At 41.9% G+C, this 18,784-nt stretch overlaps 1 protein-coding gene across 2 annotated transcripts in view; it reads left to right on the forward strand.

Annotated features, from left to right (window-relative positions):
- Nucleotides 1-3,416: 3,416 nt before the first annotated feature.
- SH3BGRL2 (SH3 domain binding glutamate rich protein like 2) overlaps nt 3,417-18,784 on the forward strand; it is a 60,387-nt gene continuing 45,019 nt past the window's right edge. For both annotated transcript variants that reach the window (XR_004676496.1, XM_034990316.1), the window contains exon 1: nt 3,417-3,614. Coding sequence is in view for 1 of the 2 variants with exons in the window: in XM_034990316.1 (XP_034846207.1) it covers nt 3,570-3,614 (45 nt within the window). In the remaining variant the exon portion in view is untranslated. The remainder of the gene's footprint in view (nt 3,615-18,784) is intronic.

The raw sequence follows: 18,784 nt of genomic DNA on the forward strand, positions 1-18,784 counted from the left end.
AAAACACTAATTCAAATGTTTATAGCAGTATTATTTACAATAGCCAAATTATGGAAGCAGCCCAAGTGTCCATCAATAGATGAATGGATAAAGAAGATGTGGTGTATATATACAATAGAATATTATTTAGCCATAAAAAAGAATGAACTCTTGCCATTTGTAACAACGTAGATGGAGCTAGAGAGTATAATGCTAAGTGAAATAAGTCAGTCAGAGAAAGACAAGTACCGTATGATTCCACTCATATGTGGAATTTAAGAAACAAAACAAATGAGCAAGGGGAGAAAAGAGAGAAAGAGAGATAAGCCAAGAAACAGACCCTTAACTACTGTGAACAAACTAATGGTTACCAGAAAGAAGGTGGGGGGGGAGGGGGATGGATGAAATAGGTAATTTACACAACATTATACATCAATTATATCTCAATAAAGCAAAGAAAAAACGCACGCTAGCCAGATGTTCTATCATGACTTATAAAGGGGCTCAAGTCTTGGGTAATGCAGGAGCAACTTTCCTAAAGCCTATTGACCTACTCAGTTTTCTGAGTTCTGTCTTTAAGCTTTGGCTGCCTGCTTTATCTGCAGACTTTACTTGTCAGATGGGCACCTAATCCTCCCAGTGGTATGATACCCTGTGGTACTGATCTTGGACCTCTAGTTTATATCCCAGATTGCTTTCTACTCTCACTCACTCTTCCATGTTGTTTACTGACTCTGGATCTCAACTCCACCCTAGCTGTTGTGGGTTTCTGGACTGCTAACAGTTTGTCCTGCATACAAGTTCTAGAGATAAACTTTTTCACCAGCATGGAATAAAAAGAACTATTACCAGAATGCTCTTAAAGTATAGCTGTTATCATATCCTTTTCTTCCTTGGAATGCTTACAAATTCAATTTAACTTCTCAGTGACTGCACAAAAGAGAAACCTATTTAAGGTGGCTTAAGTAAGATGAAGAATTTATGATACGGATACAGTGATATTATGCAGGCCTTAAAAGTAGTGGTGGAGGAACAGGTTGAGCCATAAACAAGGATTGGCAAACATTTTTCTGTAAAGGGCCAAATAGTAATTGTATTAGGTTTTGCAGGCCATATGGTTTCTGTCACTCCGCCACAGACAATATGAAAAGAAATGTGTTCCAATAAAACTTTATCCATAAAACACACAATTTGCCACACAGGTCAGAATTTTAGGATCCTTGGACAAAAACATTATCAGGATTCTCTGAAACTCATCTCTATCACAGCAGACAAAACATGTCTGCTTTGTTGTTCTCTTCCTACTGACTAGCTTCTTCAGCTTCTCTGGTTCTCATGTTGAAACATGGCTTCTGAAAGCTTCCAGCTTCCATGTCACAAGTTAAAGTTTAAGCTCTCTCTTTCCCAGTGCTAATTCCAAATCCTTAGGGTAGGGATGTTGCCTGGCCGAGCTTAGGTCAGGTGTTCACCCCTAGACAATTAGCTGTGGCTAACTGAGCTCTGGGTCTTGCTATATGAACAGGGCTTTGGGGCACCACCCCTACAACCTCTTAGATCAGAGCTGAGGAACAGATTTCACAAAAGGGCAAGGAGCTGGGCAGACAACTGGGGAGAGTCTCCTGCTGCATTCATTCAAACCTACATTTTCCACATTGTTCCTATTAGTCCCCTCATATCCCTTTCTGAAGCACAACCAAGTCCTTGTTGATCTCATAAACTCTGCACATTCTCACCCCTCATTCCCCCTATCTGCCAGCAGATATTCTACTCATCTTCAAAGTCTCTTCTAAAAAGCCACCCTTTCCTTTGTATCCACACAACAATCTATTGGTACAGTGTGTCTTGTTCTGTTGCTATTTCTGTACCTGTCTTTTTGTTTTGCAGACAATAGGTGCTCTGCTGACTGAGGAAATGACTTATTCAACTTTTCATCCACTTTGGTCTCTTTCAGAGAATAGGCTCTGAGTTTCTATTTGTTGAGTTTAACCGTATATTCACAGCTGAATAATTCCAAACTGAAGAAAATGTTGACTTTTAACAGTGGCAGTTACATAGGAAACACAGTATCTACTTTTAAGAAATTAATTTTATAAATATTCATTTCCACATGTATGGTAGCCAAATTAAAGTGCATATGTAGAGAGATATTAATTACAGCAAAAGTTATATTTAGTTATTGTTTATAAGAAGAAATAAAGTCCCATTAGGATCGAACCTTCTGTTAATGTACTAAATTAAAAAGGAATACTACAGAAGTGATGTAAGATAATAGGAAAGGTTATAAACTTGAAATATTAAAAATTGCTCTAAAAAGCAAATGCTCCAAAATGATTAGTATCATTCTGTGCAAGAAATGTACCAAAGAGCTAGAGACTTCATTATCTAATTTCTTTCTTTCTAGAACTATTAATTAACATCGTTCCCAGAACTCTGCTAAGCTCCCCTGCTGAAAGGCGGAAAGTAAATACAGTAACTGCAGAGAAAACTGGTTCATTTCCACCAAACAGTGAGAGGCTTGGGCTTTTGTGAAACAGAAAACACTTGTTAAATAACTATTCCTAAACTATTAGCAACGACATGAAAGTTTTTTTATTTAACAGCATCCTCCTGGGAGACTGCGCTTGGAATGTGCATCGGGTCTGAAAAAGGCACAGATTTGGCTCAGTTGTAAATATTAGGTGCACAGAGGCGAAGCCATTGTGTAGAGTAGGGGGTGGGGCGGGTGGGGTCCTGATGCCCAATGTTGATAGAAGGATTCTAATTTCGCTTGGAATTTATTTTTTCTACTACAATTACAGTCTTGCTAAGAAAAATAGAATATCGCTTGTGCTCCCAGCTGGCTTCTAATTTTCAGCGTCTACAGATGCAGAAGACGTCTCATTTAACTAAAAGAATCACCTTTCTGCAATCTCCAGGGCCGCTGGAAAAACAGAAGCTCGCTCAGCCCCACCGCCCCCAACGCGGCCGCCTCTAGAGAGCCGGCCCGCTGCATCCCACCCCGCCCCACCCGCCGGCCGCAGGTTAGGGCTTGCCCCGCGCGACAGCGGCCTCAAAACCCCAGGTCTGCGAGGCTCGATCCCGTGTGTCGGCGGTTCTGCGTGGGGATGCTCCAAATCAGTAAACCACAACATAGAACCCAAGCTTGGACTCTGAACCAAACCCTCTTGCCTAGTTTTCTTTTTCTCGGTCTCGCAGGGATCCTCGCTACCCCTTGTCACAGCGTCTCCCCAGCCTCTCCCCTCCAACCACCTGCGCGCGTAAGCGATTCTCACGCAATAAGGGGCTGGAAAGAGCTCAGTCCACTAAGCACTCCATGCAGAGAACGAAACTACAACTCCCATCACGCCCCGCAGCCTGTTCCCTCCTCCTCTTCCCCTCCCCCCTCCTCCCTCGGCCAACGGCCGGGAGGCTCTGGGCTTTTATTTGCGGACGGGCGGGAGGGAGTCAGGTCCCCGCGAGCTTCCCCGACCCGAGCGTTCTGCCCGGCGGCGGCGGCGGCGGCGGCGGCGGCTCTTAGCCGAGTTTTGCCTCCGCGTCCCCGCCAGCCCCGAGCCCGCGGGGGCAGACGGTCCGTCCCGGCGTGCGAGAGGATGGTGATCCGCGTGTTCATCGCCTCCTCCTCGGGTTTCGTGGCGGTGAGCACTGCGGGGGCTGGCAGCGGGCCGGGGTCGGGTCTCGGGGGGTCGCCGGCGCCAGGCGCGGGTCCTGCGGGAGGCGCGCCCCGCTCGCCCCTGCGCGTCTCGGTGCGCAGCGCGTCAGGACGCGGGAGCTCGCGCCCGGCAGGTGATCCATCACGCTTGCACAACAATGAACAGGGCGGGGAGCAAAGGTGGGTGGGGGACCCCAGCTCCCCCACAGGCCCACTCTGCGCGGTCTGAGAGGGAGACAGCGCTGCGGGAAAATGGAGGCTGCGGGAAGCCCCCGGCTCCAGTAGTGTGGCTCGGGAATTTGGAGAAGGGCTAGTCTGAGAGCTTCGGGGGTCCCGCTTCCCTTGGTGTTAGTTCTTCCCGATTTGGGACATTCAGCCTGCTTATATTTTGTATAACCAGCTTTTATCTAGGCTGCTTAGCTACCTAGCTCCTGAATGAAACAAGTTTAAGTAGTAATTGCTCTCCACCCTCCCTTCCTCGCCACCCAGTACATTTCTTTAGTTTTATACCTGCGCAAAGAGAACTGTAAAGTAGGTTTGTCCTGTCGTGCCAGGATTTTCTTGTTTAGTCTTTTTTTTTTTTTTTTCCCTGCCTTGGATGCTATGAATATTTTTACATCTTTATGTAAATGTGTGTGTTTGGTTTCTTTACCTTTGTAGTGCCGTGGTCAATTTCATCTTAAGGATGTATAAATTGTGGTCTAATTATCTTAAGCTGTTTTGTTTGGTCGATATTATTGATTTTTTTTCTTTTTTTTTTTGGAAGAGAAATTAAATAGCTGGGTGTCAGACTGTAAGGAAAAATTCAGTAGTATACTTGATAGCCCACTGAGTAAGACATGTTTTACATGATTATTAAGACTTGGTTTCCTTAGTAAGAAGCTATAGATTTAAGACGTTCTTTGGTGAGATATATAATCAAATACATCAAAAACGCAATATTGATTGCTTAAATTTGATCTGGTCAGTTGCCTGCCCAGCAACAATCAGATTGTCCCAAAATTTGTTTCTGAAGCAGGTGGGGTGGAGGATGGAATAAAATATTGTTTGTAAATCCTTATAAACCATGGAGACTCTTTATTTAAAAAGAAATCAACACTGTAGTACAAAAAAGACCCCCTTTTCATTAGGAACAATAGATGGGAAACTCCACCTTATCTTTATATGCAGGCGTGTGGTGGTCCCCATACTCCTGATAGTTTTGGTTATTTCTAGTTATTTGTGGTTGCTTAGTCATACCTATCTTTTACAGATTTCTCTACTGAACTACACTTCAGTGTCAGGAAACTCATACTGTTTTGTGGATAGATTTTTTTCAAATGCACTTCTTCATAAGAATGCTACAAAGCTTTTGGTTTCACCACAACTTGTATGCTTCAGTAATTATTACAGTAAGTAATTATTACAGTAGCATTTTATTGATTATGGAAGGGCTGATCTGTAGTATTAAGCCTAGGTTATGTTGGATAAGTCAAAGTCAAATTACTTGGCTTATCCTGTCAGCAGGTAATATCCCAAGATAGTTCTGCAATTTTGTATCTCTATTTCCTGAAATCCATTAAGAAGTATTTCTTGTCTGCATATGTCCTTTTTTAATTTTTAAATACACTGTTATGAATTTTGCACATGAAGCTAGACTTAAGAGACCTAAGTTTTAATTCAGGCTCTGGCTAGTAGTGTAAGCTTGGCTAAGGTGCTCCATCTCTGCCTAAGTTTCTCTTCTGTAGGCTGTGATGTATAGGCTGTAGGATGTGTAGGTCCTGAAGGATTGTGATGTATAACTCAGAATTACATTCTAGCTTTAACCTGTTCTGATTTCATCAGTTGGGTAAATGTGGATAAATCCTTGTAACAGCTTTTTTTTTTACTTTAAATTTATACATATTAACCTCAAAGTGAGTTTATTCTTGTGCTTTGGTGTTTTACTGTGATGTTTCAGGTTCCCTCACTGCCCTGCCCGGTAGTATGTGTTCTGACATGGTTTGATTTGAGCTGGAAGGCATAATTTGTTATCACGTATGTACAGCCCATAAACTGTAATTGTCTATTTTAATGGACCTAACTTTTTTAGGTCTCAGACAATCGTCAGTCAGTAAGTCCAATTGCAATATTATCTCTTACCTTAATACACAGTTTTTCTGTAATAATGTAATGTTGATACTTTTGGTGATGATAAGTATATGCTTATATGCAAGAATAATGATTTCTAAGAGATAATGAAGTTGTTTAGGTTAACTGTTGGCCTGGGGAGGTTAATGGGGCTTGTAGCATTAAACTATATTAAGCTTTGATGGCATAGCCATAATGTTTTCCCTCCAGCAGTGTTGTGTTGACCATTGGCACTGTTTTATCTGGTGACCAGCTGTGACTAGCAAGTGCATGGGAGAACAAGTAATTTGATTTCCAAATCGGTTTGGTTCTAGCTGAATTTTTTTAACCCACAAGGAAGTATGTAACTAGAAATTGACTTTGCTAAGTCAGTCCCTGGTATTACCAAAAAGGTGTTCTGCCCCAGTCAGCAGTAGATTTAAACAATCTAGAGAAAATCCTCATATCTTGTCTGACTTCCCTGAATTCTCCAGCTTTAACACATAACAATGATATTTGGGATAATTAACACCAAGGGATGGAAGGTTGCCCTTTTATCCGCCCCAGCTCCAGGTAAAATCTGCTTTTACTAGGAAATAAAAGACATGCCACATTATTATGCTGTGGATACCTAAAAAGCAGATTTCTTATGCAGCTGATAATGTTGCTCTCATTCATATTGTAGTGAAGGACGTTTATTTCAGTCCTCAGAAAATAGTATATTCCAAAAGTGCCATTTTAAAATTTAATTTATTCTGGTTGTATACCCAGAAGGGGGTGTCCTGGTAACTTTATTCAGGAAGTATATTAATATGACTTTTAAATTTAAAAATATTGAAATCCATCAGTTACTTCACTCATTCATTATTTTATTCATTCAACAAGTATTTTCTAAGGGTCTGCAGCTTGCCCAGCTCTGTCCTTGTTCTTGTGGGGAACTGGAGAAGAATAGAGGATGTGGTCTCTGCTCTCAAGACATTTAGGTGGGGACCGGGTGGGGCAATAAGATAGGAAAGCTAAAACCACCAGTAATAAAGTACAGCCCAAGGACACTTGCCTCTTTCAGAACACATTTATCAGAGATAGGAATAATATACGGGCAGAGGGATACATTGCAGGATGTCAGATAAGGAGGAAATGTGCCAGAAATCATAAAATATGCATGTGGGAGCCTTAGGCAGATGGCAGGGAGAGGAATTGAGTTAGATTTGGAGCCCGGGAGAGAGTGCAGGGCCCACCTTGTTCAGGCTGGAAAGGGAGGAGTTTTGGGTAGAAGAGGGCAGGCAGTGGATGTCCCTGTGGACCTCATTTGAGGACGGGGTAGACTTTCAGTTCCTGCAAGAAGCCCATGATAACAAGCTCTGTAGTGCTCAGCATCTCAGAGATGTCTTCAGTATTTACGGCTTGCGTGCTGTCTGGAGCCTTTTGTCCCCAGGGAACAAGGGACTCTCTGGCAGGGAGGGACCCCTGGTATGTGATTTTAGAAAAATCTTTACCCCTGTGCTTGCTTTGACTAAAATGTCTCAAAAAAAGAAATACAATCTTTCACTCTTTGTTAAAGTTTCTGGGCTCAGTTGAGCTGGAGGAAAACCTAAAGCGGTTTTCTTGCAACGTCCAACCACCTAAAATCACAGAGAAGGAAATTTGGGCATAGAGATTAAGGGGCTTACTCTGAGGTCATTTATGTCAGTCACTGCAGAACTAAGGAAGGGTTAAATGGACACCAGGTCTCCTGACTCCTGAAGGTATTCATGCCTGTGTTCATTCAGCAATGCATTCATTCATGCATTGATTGACTCTGGCATTCATCAATCATTGAAAACCTACTAAGTACCAGGCTCTGTGTTAGGTGCTATTAGGTGCTACTAGGTGCTAGGTGTATGTGAGCGCCAGGAGAAAGACTTAAATGCCGGCCTTATGGCACAAATCAGGGCTAACTCTCTACAGCTCAAAGACTTGGGATACAAACCATTTCAGCAAGGAGCATGAAGGGCTGATATGAGCTTGGGCAGTGTTAGCGTGAGCATGGTGAAATGGATGGTATATCCTTGGATATTGGAGAGGGGCCATCACTGGGAGGAAAAGATACAAAGAAATTGGAAGCCAAGTTGATAAACATAGAGCTTTGCCCATGGCCGCTGCTATATTTTCCAGGGGGGATGAGAGTAGCCAGCAGAACTCATAGAGACTATGCTCAGAGTTGTCTGGATCTTTGCAACTGTAGAAGGCATACCCTACTGGTTTGCATGGCATAACTATTTTAAAACATGTAATAACCAGTGAAGCTGTTGCATCTCCACAGAATGTATTCAGTGAAGCTTCACTGTGTGAGGAGGCCCCAGCAAGGAGTTCCCAGGCAGTTAAAGTCAGGATATGACCATGTAGAATAGACTAGGACTGGGCAGTAATTCCTAAGTGATTCTAATGCCAGAAGAAGCTAGTGAGGGTAAGTCTGGGTCATCAGCCTCTTTCTTTCTTTCTTTCTTTCTTTCTTTCTTTCTTTCTTTCTTTCTTTTCTTTCTTTTCTTTCTTTTCTTTTCTTTCTTTTCTTTCTTTTCTTTCTTTTCTTTCTTTCTTTTCTTTCTTTTCTTTCTTTTCTTTCTTTTCTTTCTTTTCTTTCTTTCTTTTCTTTCTTTCTTTCTTTCTTTCTTTCTTTCTTTCTTTCTTTCTTTCTTTCTTTCTTTCTCTTTCTTTCTTCTTTCTTTCTTGATTTTATTTATTTGAGAGAGAAAGTGCACAGGCATGCACATGAGCCAGCAAGCATGAACAGGGGGAGGGGCAGAGGGAGAGAGAGTGGGACAAGCAGACTCCCCACTGAGCACAGAGCCTGATGCAGGGGCTCCAACCCAGGATGCTGAGATCATGACCTGAGCCAACCCTTAACTGACTGAGCCACTCAGGCATGCCTCATTAGCCTCTTTAACTCATTGGATCTTCAGAGTCACAGGGCGAGGTGGTTATTTATTCCCATTTTTACAGATGAAGAAGCTGAAGTTAACTGCCCTGATGAGATCAGACATAGTAGATGGTGGGATCCTGAGTCAAACTCCAGCTGGCAGTTTCCAGAGCAGTTCTCCTCTGTGGGCACCATGGCACCCTGGGGGAATGGGAGTACCAGGGATGCTTGACATCCTATAGTGTGCTAGACAGTCCCCCCTAAGAACTGCCCTTGCAAAAATGCCAGAGGTACCCTTGATGAGAAATGGTGCTAAAGAGCATTGGCAAGTGAGGGTGTGGAGTGAGGTTAGGGAGGTGGGAGCATATAAGAAATGACCAGGAGAAGCAAGAGTAAGTTGGGGTTGCAAGCACAAGGATGTGATTGTAAGGGAAGGCAAGCTCATTTAATTTCCTAAGGGCTGCCATTAACAAAGTACCAAAACCGGGGGCTTAAACAACAGGAATTTGTCTCACAGTTCTGGAAGCTAGCTCAAGGTGTTGGCAGGATTGCTTTCTTCTTAGGGCTGTGATGGAGACTGTGTTCCATGACTCTCTCCTAGCTTCTGATGGTTTGCTGACAATCTTTGACATTCCTTGGCATGTAGATAGATGATTTTGATACCTGCCTTCATGTTCACATGCCATTCTCCTTGGGTGTGTGTCTGTCACAGTGTCCAGATTTCTCCATTTTATAAGGACACAGTCCTATTGAATAGAGCCTACCCTAATGACTTAATCTTAATTGATCATCTGCAAAGATCCTATTTCCAAATAAAGTCACATTCATAGGTACTGGGGGTTAGGATTTCAACATCTTGGGGGAGCACAATTCAACTCATCACAACATGGAATATGAGGGTTGAAATAGAAACACTAATTAATGGAATTTCCCCCTTTAATTGGAAAGACTGTAGGCACATTTCTTGAATCTTAAAGTTAGCAGCTGGATATGGAATTGTATGGAGTTCAGTTAATGTATAAGTTCTGTTGCTAGGAAGGGAGATTTAGCAAAATCCCAACTGAAGATCTGACCTCAGTTTTTCTAGTTCATTTTACTATTTCCCAAATTTGATATTTTCCTATTCTACAATAATATTTTATCAAGAGCATGGACTCTTACAAAATTAGGGGCTTTTTATCCATTTGTATTGGGATACTTTTAATAAATATTTCTATTTGAGGAAATGAAATTTTGAAAAGCATTTATATTATAATGTGGTTTCAATATTGCAGGAATTTAAGACTATTTGAATCTCATTTTTTTCTGTGTTTTTCAATTTTTTGGTCAAAACAGAGAAGGAAAACAAGTATAGTGAAAAAGAAACAAAAACAGTTTAGTAAGAAGCAATATGATACCCGGGCGCCTAGGTGGCTCGGATGGTTAAGTGTCTGCCTTCGGCTCAGGTCATGATTCTGGGGTCCTGGGATCGAGCCCCGCATCGGACTCCCTGCTCCTTGGGGAGCCTGCTTCTTGCTCTGCCTCTCTCTCTCTCTCTCTGTCTCTCATAAATAAATAAAATCTTAAAAAAAAAAGTATGATACCAAATTAAATAATGTTTCTTCTTGATTCATTTATTTAAGATTTTATTTATTTGAGAGAGATTGTGTGGGAGCACGAGCGGGGGGAGGGGCAGAGGGAGAGGGAGAAGCAGAGTCCCTGCTGAGCAGGGAGCCCAATGTGGGGCTCGATCCCAAAACCCCGAGATCATGACCTGAGCTGAAGGCAGACACTTAAATGACTGAGCTCTAAACTCTAACCTCAAACGGAGACCCTTTCAGGTTTCAGCAGATTTTCAGTCGGGACTGCTTTAATGGGTGCTACGGTCGTTGCAGAGTTAGCTAGCAATAGAAGTTATTCTGATTCAAATTACATTCCTATAGAGATTATTTTTCTGTGATTAGCTTTTGTTACACTGTCTATTCAGTAAAAGGACCTTAGCTTTCCAAATTAGAAATTTAGTGAAAACAACTTTTTTTCCCTATGAAATGGCAAATGCTTATTAATATTTGATGGAAAATATCCACTTCTGATTATATATAATTGTTTTTGGGGGGGTCCTTTTTCTAGTTGTTTTTTAAGACATGTCATTGAGGGGCACCTGAGTGGCTCAGTGGTTAAGTGTGGGACTCTAGATTTCTGTTCAGGTCATGATCCAGGGCCCTGAGATCCAGCCCTGCATTCAGCAGGGAGTCTGCTTGGAATTCTCGCACTCTCTCTCAAATAAATAAAATCTTAAAAAAAAAAAAATGAAAACATGTTGTTGAGCCTTTCTTTTGAGTGATTGTTGAGCCCAGTAGTGATCAGTGTTGTCTGGAATGGAGGTGGTTGCAGGGCCAGGAGAGGTGGGGTTTGGAGACCAGAAGCCAACAAGCAGCCGCAACCCAGCAGTGTAGTTTGAGGCTGTGCAGCCTCCCTTCTGTCTGTCCTCTTTTAAAAATAGGCTTATCTGAGTTTATCTGCCAGCACTGACTAATTACTCAGGAACTGAACAATGGTAACTAAAAGTGTTGTTATTTCTTTTATGTTTGATTATTTTTTTCTGAACTCTAAAAAAGAAATCAACCTAGGAAAAGCACCTTCATGATGGCTTTGCTGTAGGACTGAAAGTTGAACTGGATGCTGGCAGATAGGGGGCCCCCTACCAACAAACCCAGGTACTTTTAGGCTGGTGCAGCCCCTGGAGACTAGAACAATGTGGTTGGTTCCCGATCTGGTTCCCTCTGTTACCATTGACAGCTTATTCATTCCTGAAGGGGCCGAACTCTTTTGGGCTGGCTCAGTCCCTGGAAAAACCCCAAAGGGGGTTTTCCTGGAACTGACCCCTGAAAGTGGAAGGGCAGGGCATGGTGTATATCAGGGCGTGTCTGCCTCCTTGTGGGACCTTTGTGGGCTCTCTGCCAACATTTCTTCAGAGCTCCTGAAGCCGGAAATGGAATGTTGGCTGTGACTGAGGGCAAAGGGTTTTAGGTACTTCAGGATGTGTTTTCCATTTCCTACCGGTGATGGCTCGGATCTGGAATTGGCTTTTTGTCAGCGTGGGCCTAGTGGATTTGGGAGTAGAGGGCTGAGAAGAAGAGAGACCCAATTAAGTGATTTGCTTTGACAGGTCAGTCAGTGGTATTTGGTAATTGCAAATATAGTTAAAGTCAGCAGCTATTACTACATACCAGTCCTATATTGAAAACAAAACAAAGCAAAACAGAAAACCCAAAGCAACACAACCAACATAGCTTTTGAGTTAGTTTTCCTTTTAGTGTTACACAAGGAGTGGGAGTATGGTCTTCTTCATTCATGACATTCCCATGTGATTTGAAGCTTACTAGTTCTCTGCCTTAGTAATTATAGTCATTAGGATAGTTCTTTGAATGGGAATTGGCCACTTCCATAAGCCTGGGTCCGCTATTGACAGGAGTTTCGGGTTGCACTGACATTTTATGATAAACTACTTACTAGCCTAAAGTAAGTGTTTGGGTTGAACATTTGCTGATTTTATTTAATTCTGGAGTTAGCTTATATTCAAGCCAAGCACCTACTTCGGCCCCATCACGGATTATCTATCATTGGAAGGCAGTGTAGTCTCATGGTTAAGGCAGGGGCTGTCCAAATCCTAGCTCTGCCATTCGTGAAGGACATGGCCTTAGGCAAGTAACCTCGGACTCTTCATTTGTAAAAATGGGATAGGAACAGTACCTTCTGTATATGACTGCTTTGAGCACTGAATGAATAAGTCTTCCATAGGAGGTAGTTAGCAGAGTGCTAGGTACATAGTAAGTACTCAGTGCATATTATCTATTATCTCTGTTCTGTTCTCATCAACAGCAGCATAGTAGTAATAGCAGTAATAAAACAATTAAAAAATTATAACCTTGGATCATGTAAGATCTTTAATCACCAAAAAAATTATAGTACGTAGTACTTACTAAGCCAAGGATGCATGCTGGTGTAATTTTAGAGTTTTTAGTAAATTTAAGTATAAAGAGGTTTTTTTTTTTTTTACTGAAATTTGAAGTTTGAATTGAATAATTAATAAGAACATTACAATTTGAGGTCATTCCCCCAAACAAATCACTTAGAGTTCTGTAATTTTTTAGCATTTTATAGGTACACAGCATGTCATGCATGAGGCACTAAACCATATTTATTCATTACCTTCAGAGTGCTGACTAGTATGCAATTGGTCACTATTCTGTGCTATACCTAGTACATGAATTTAGAGTCCTGGTTTGATTTAAGGCTTCCTATACTTAGCAAGTAGATTTCATCCCAAATGATAGCTTTGACTGATGGATGGTGAAGCTGGGAGAGGGGTTTTGGAGCTTTGTCTGGGATCGGCTGGGAAACAAACAGTGTGACTGACTGTTGATGTCTGATCTGGCACCAGAGGAGGGAGGACCAGGGTTTATGCCATGTATTTGCCAGCCCTGTCTTAGACTCTTTCAGATTTGCATAACTGAATGTAGAGTATTTTGAGTCTGGGAGTAAAAGGGAAAAGAAATAGGAGACACCAAGTTGAATTAATGGATGGACAATGTCCTCTGCAAACATCTCACCCCAAATCTAGGGGGAGGGTGGTAGAGAAGGGCCAGGATCTCTGTGTTTAATGAAGGTGAGTGAAGAAAGTGATTATCATGACTGTGAAACTGAACACTGAATTTGGATGCTTTGTGAAACATTTGTGGGGAGCTTTCCTAGGCAGATGGGCAGGCGGATTGTGGTAAAGGAGGTTGGGGGCTTTGTGGGAGAATTTGGTAGAAACAGAAGGGGAGAAAGATACTGGAGTAGGGGGACTCTGGGATATGCCTGTCTACCTTGCTGAGCCTTAGAGCCCTGGAAGGTCAGGTGAACAGTTAGTTTTTACCTGTGCCCAGAATGTGGTAGGATTTTTCCTACAGATTACTTAATCCTTATAATGCCTCTACAAACTGTGTTTATTATATCCATTTTTCAGATGAGACTATTGAGGTACAGGGTGATTAAGTAACATGCCTAGGATCATTCAATTCAATGAATCCAGATTTGAACTCCTCCCTGTCTTAAGATTTTGTGTCCAGTACTTTTATCCCACATTACTCATGAGAAAAGCCCCTGCTCAGAGGCCAGTGAGAATCTGGGTCTTGCAGACCCAGAAACAGGCTAGGATAACAGTGTGTGAGCTCAAGTTAAAGAGAGGGGAAGGGGCAGGACTGCTAAAGAGCAGTTCCAGGGGTCCCCACTCAGCTGTTGAGCAGGTAATTGTAGCCACAGTGTCCTTGGCATGTGAAAGCAATGACTTTGCTCCTGCAGAGACGAATAAAAGATATAAGGAATATGGATTGAAATGGAAAGCTAATATTTCATAAAGATTATAATAGTAATGAGAACAACACCTATCATTCGCACCATGTACAGGAAGTTTACTCGAGGCTTTATGTTTGTTGTTTGTATTCCTCAAAGAAACTTGGCATGCCATTCATATTCATTCTCATCCCCCTTCACTCTCTCTAGCAAAATAGGAAACTGAAACTCAGAAATTTCAAATAACTTGCCTTGTCATAGAATCTAGAAGGTACAGACACTAGATCTGTGTCATCCATTTTCCTAATGGCCATGTCCCAGAAGAAGTCAGAGGTTAAAGAGAAATTGGAATAGACGGTCTTTGAAGACACTGTTGAATGTTTTGTTGGATGTCCTGAAACCAAATGATATTTTTTTTAAGAATTTATTTATTTATTTAACTGACGAGAGAGAGAGAGAGAGAGAGAGAGAGAGAGAGAGACAGCTAGAGAGGGAACACAAGCAGGGGGAGTGGGAGAGGGAGAAGCAGGCTTCCCACCTAACAAGGAGCCCAATGCGGGGCTCGATCCCAGGACCCTGGAATCATGACCTGAGCTGAAGGCAGTTACTTAACCAACTGAGCCACCCAGGCACCCCCCAAATGTATGATTTACCTCAAATGCAATTCTCTTGCTTTGTGTGATAGAGTAGAACTGACTTGATGTGTTGAGCTGGAAGGAGCAGGATGGAAGGGGAAAGTCATAGGGTAATATGGGAGAAGGAAAGGCTGGCCGGGAAGAGGTCCAGGGCAGAGATATTTAATCTCTTGGGATCTTTTGGGCAACATGAGATCTACTGGGACAAATGGTGGTGGTGGAAGTGTGTACTCTCATTCGTTCCATCCGGGATCCTCTGTTCTTGGGAGGCATTTTCTCCACGGGCTCATCATTCCCTGTTTTCTACCCTGTAAATAATGTGTCCTTCTGGATGGAAAGAGTTTATTAGTATATTGCAGCCTCCTGTGGGAGTTCAATGCAAGAGTGGGTAGAAAGTGGGAGGCCAGGGGCAGGGCTGTTCTTAGTGGTTGTAGGGAAGGGAAGGAGGGCCTGTGGGAGTGTAGACTTACACTGTGTGTAGAGGGAAAGATGCAGTCAACATGCACAGGAAGGCAGGAGGGCCCGCCGGAATAGGAGTACATTCATACACCTCATCTGCCCAGTTTAATAATTGTAATTTTTGTGCTTCCCTTATTGTCAGCCATCTCTCTCTCTAAGATCAGATTCTTTACATGTAATTTACAGAGAGAACCTTGTAAGTATGGTTGGTAGAAGAAATTTGTGTGATACAAACAAGATGGTAAGTGGAAAAAGGTGAACTTTAGGAGTAGAAGGACCTGGGTTCAAGTTATGGCTCCGGTGTCCTCAGTGGCAAGGTGGCATAACAAGTCTTTTAACTTCTCTGGATCTCAGTATCCCCATTTGTAAAGTTGTTGGAACTTAATGACAAGGCAGCCATTAATAATCTCATGAATTTCATTTACATTTAAGTCTATAATAATTCTCTGATCTTTGTGAATTTTCAACTCTAAATAAGCTATTCAGATTTAATTAAGGAAAAAAAATATTGTTCTAGTCAGAGAATAGGTCCAGAGTTAGATGGAACATATCTGTAGGAAGACCTGAAGCTGACATTGTTTATTAGGGTCAGTGTAGGCTAGAGGTCACAGTCTAGTTGTAGAGGCTAGAACCCCTTTTGAGTTAACACAGTGTTTTAAAATGTTTTTGAGCAAAGATTTTAAATCTTTGTGTGGGAGATGTCTTTCTCACAAACATACAATCTAGAATTCCTACTCTTCTTGAGACATCTCAAGATCTCTTTGACCCCAATGCCTTACTCTATCATGGCATGGACGCATCAGAGTTGATTAGTGGTGACCCCTTCATCGGGGCATGTGCCCTTGCGGGCCCCTACACCCCCTACCGTTCCTGCTGTCTTCCCAACTCTGAGCCACTTGTTACTGAGCTTGTGCTCTTCTTTTTCCTGTAGTACGAAGTATTTCTTGGCATGTATGTTTATCAAAAGTGGGAAACCACAAGATTATATTGAGAGGGTTCTATATGTTTCATGAAGAATGGAAGCCAGTGAAAGTTTTTTTGTGGAAAGGTGGAAATAATAGTCCTAAATGGTTATTTGGTGCTTGCTGGCTTCATTCCTTTATGTTAACTACCTAACTCCTATGGGCATTTGAATGACTGTGGAAACTAATTATTATGGGAAGTATAAAGTGTCTATTTCCTGTCTGCTTGGTGCTGGCCTCTCAGTCGCTCTAATCTCTGAACTGCTGCTTGAAGTCATTATACTCTAGGTCAGAACTTCCTGGAAAAGCTTAAAGATGAACTTGATCATACCCTAAGCCAGGCTGTATCCCCAGCATCACCATTGTCATTTTAGTGTGGGAATTCTTTATTGTGGGGTCGTCCTGTGCATTGCAGACACTGAGTACCATGCCTGGTCTCTACTCACTGGTTGCTAGTAGTACCCCCTGCCTGCAGTTGTGACCATGAAAAATGTCTCCAGATACTCCCAAATGTCTCCTAGGGGGCAAAATCGCCCCTGGGAGGGAACCCCTCCTCCAATCTATAGTAGCAGAGAGGAAATGCTCACAAAGATTGCTTTAAAAACTGAAGAGATCATTGGATTCATCCTTCTCTTCTGATGAGGTGTGAGCTGTTAAATTACTAGTTCAAGTCTACACTGCTTGCCCTGGTATTTCTAGGACAGTGCACTCTGGACCTAGACTATCACATTGGGAGTTGGGAGACTAAGTCTGTCTGGTTTTGGTGTTGACATTTTTTTTTTCTTTTTTGTTAATTCTGTGCCCAACATGGGGTTTGAACTCACAACCCCAAGATCAAGAATCACATGCTCTACCGACTGAGTCAGCCAGGTGCCCTCCCCCCACCCTTTTTGCTGCCATTTAATCAGCGTGCTGTTTTTAGACAAGAAACTTAGCTTCTCTGGGCTTCAGGTTTCTCATCAGGCTGTTATTGTTGTTTTTTTTTTTTTTTTTTTTAGATTTTTTTTTTTAATTTATTTATTTGAGAGAGAGAGAATGAGAGAGAGCAAGCACATGAGAGGGGGGAGGGTCAGAGGGAGAAGCAGACTCCCCGCCAAGCAGGGAGCCTGATGCGGGACTCGATCCAGGAACTCCAGGATCATGACCTGAGCCGAAGGCAGTCGCCCAACCAACTGAGCCACCCAGGCACCCTGTTATTGTTGTTTTTAAGTGAGATATAATTCACATACCATAAAATTCATCCTTTTCAATTGTACCTTTCAGTGGGTTTTAGTATATTCCCTGTGTTATCACCACTATCTAATTCCAGAACCTTTCCTCACCCCAAAAAGCTTATGTCCATTAGCAGTCACCCTCCATTCCCTCCTGCCCCCAGCCCCTGGCAACCACTGATCTCCTTTCTGTCTCTATGGATTTGCCTATTCTGGACTTTTCACATAAATGGAATCCCACAATATGTCGCCTTTTGTGTCTGGCTTCTTTTATTTAGCATAATGTTTTCAAAGTCTATGTATGTCATAGTATGTATCAGTACTTCATTTCTTTTTATGGCTGAATAATATTCCATTGCATCAATATACCACATTTTGTTTATTCATTCATCAGTTGATGGACATTTGTATTGTTCCCACCTTGGCTCTATTATGAATAATGCTGCTGTGAACATTTGTGTGATCATATGTTTTCAGTTCCCTGGGATATAGACCCAGGAGAAGAAATGGTGGCTCATATGGTAATTCTGTCTTTAACTTTGTGAGGAATTGCCAAGCTGTCTTCCTAAGTAGCTGTTCCATTTCATATTCCTCTTAGCAGGGTAGGAGAGTTCCAGTTTCTCTGCATCCCCACCAACATTTGTTATTGTCTGTCTTTTCGCTTACAACCATTTTCATGGGTGTGTAGTGGTATCTCTGTGTGGTTTTGACTTGCATCTCTCTAATAACTAATAATGTTGATGCTTCTTAAGAACCGGTTTAGATCCTTCTTTTGAAGAGCTCTTCTAGCTTTGAGTTTTTAAGTTTTTCTTCTATTCTACATATGAACCAATATGAGTAACACAGAATTGAGTCTTTAGGGATATCTGTTTTGGAAATTGATTGGATTAATCCGTTCTCCTATATTTATGAGTACCTTTTATTGCACAGTGTTTAGCCATATTCAGGATGCAGAATGGGTACATGGCATGATCCTTTCCCCTCCCATGTAACTCCTAATCTGAGGGAAAAAGGTAAACATGGAAAACAGAGGGTAACACAGAGTCCTATGGAATGTAATGCTGAAATGATCTATCTTGTCAGTAAGTCTCAAGGACAGGTATGTTTATTTGGATGAGGACAAAGAAAGTCATATCAGAGCTAGACAAAAAAAATAGCATCCTCTTGGGAAGGTGGCTGTTTTTAAGATTCTAGAAAATTTCACTTAAATAAAAATGGCCAGTGGAAAAAGTAAGAGTTTATTTTTTTTCCCCCAAAATAGTTTATATGAGCTTGTGAACTGGAATAGATATCACCCACCCTGTTCTTTTTTGTCAAAAGAATGAATTTGATTTGTATGTCTGTGCCACCCTTTTAGACTAGATGACTCCTTTTCCACCAATATGTAGTTCCTGTAGTGTGAGAGCAAGACAAATGGAGGTCCTCTAGTTAGTTCCACAGTGCTGTTTTAATAGCAAGCTTGGTTTTAAGAGATAATTAACAGGGAGGAGATGATTAATAATTCACTTTTTGAATTCCTTTTCCATTAAAGGGGAGAAAAGGGCTTCATCCTTTTAACAAGATTAAGTCTGTGTGTTAGGTTCAGAGAG

The sequence above is a fragment of the Mirounga leonina genome, unplaced genomic scaffold (assembly GCF_011800145.1).
Source record: "Mirounga leonina isolate KUSES-001 unplaced genomic scaffold, KU_Mleo_1.0 Mir_53, whole genome shotgun sequence".
Classification (NCBI taxonomy): Eukaryota; Metazoa; Chordata; class Mammalia; order Carnivora; family Phocidae; genus Mirounga; species Mirounga leonina.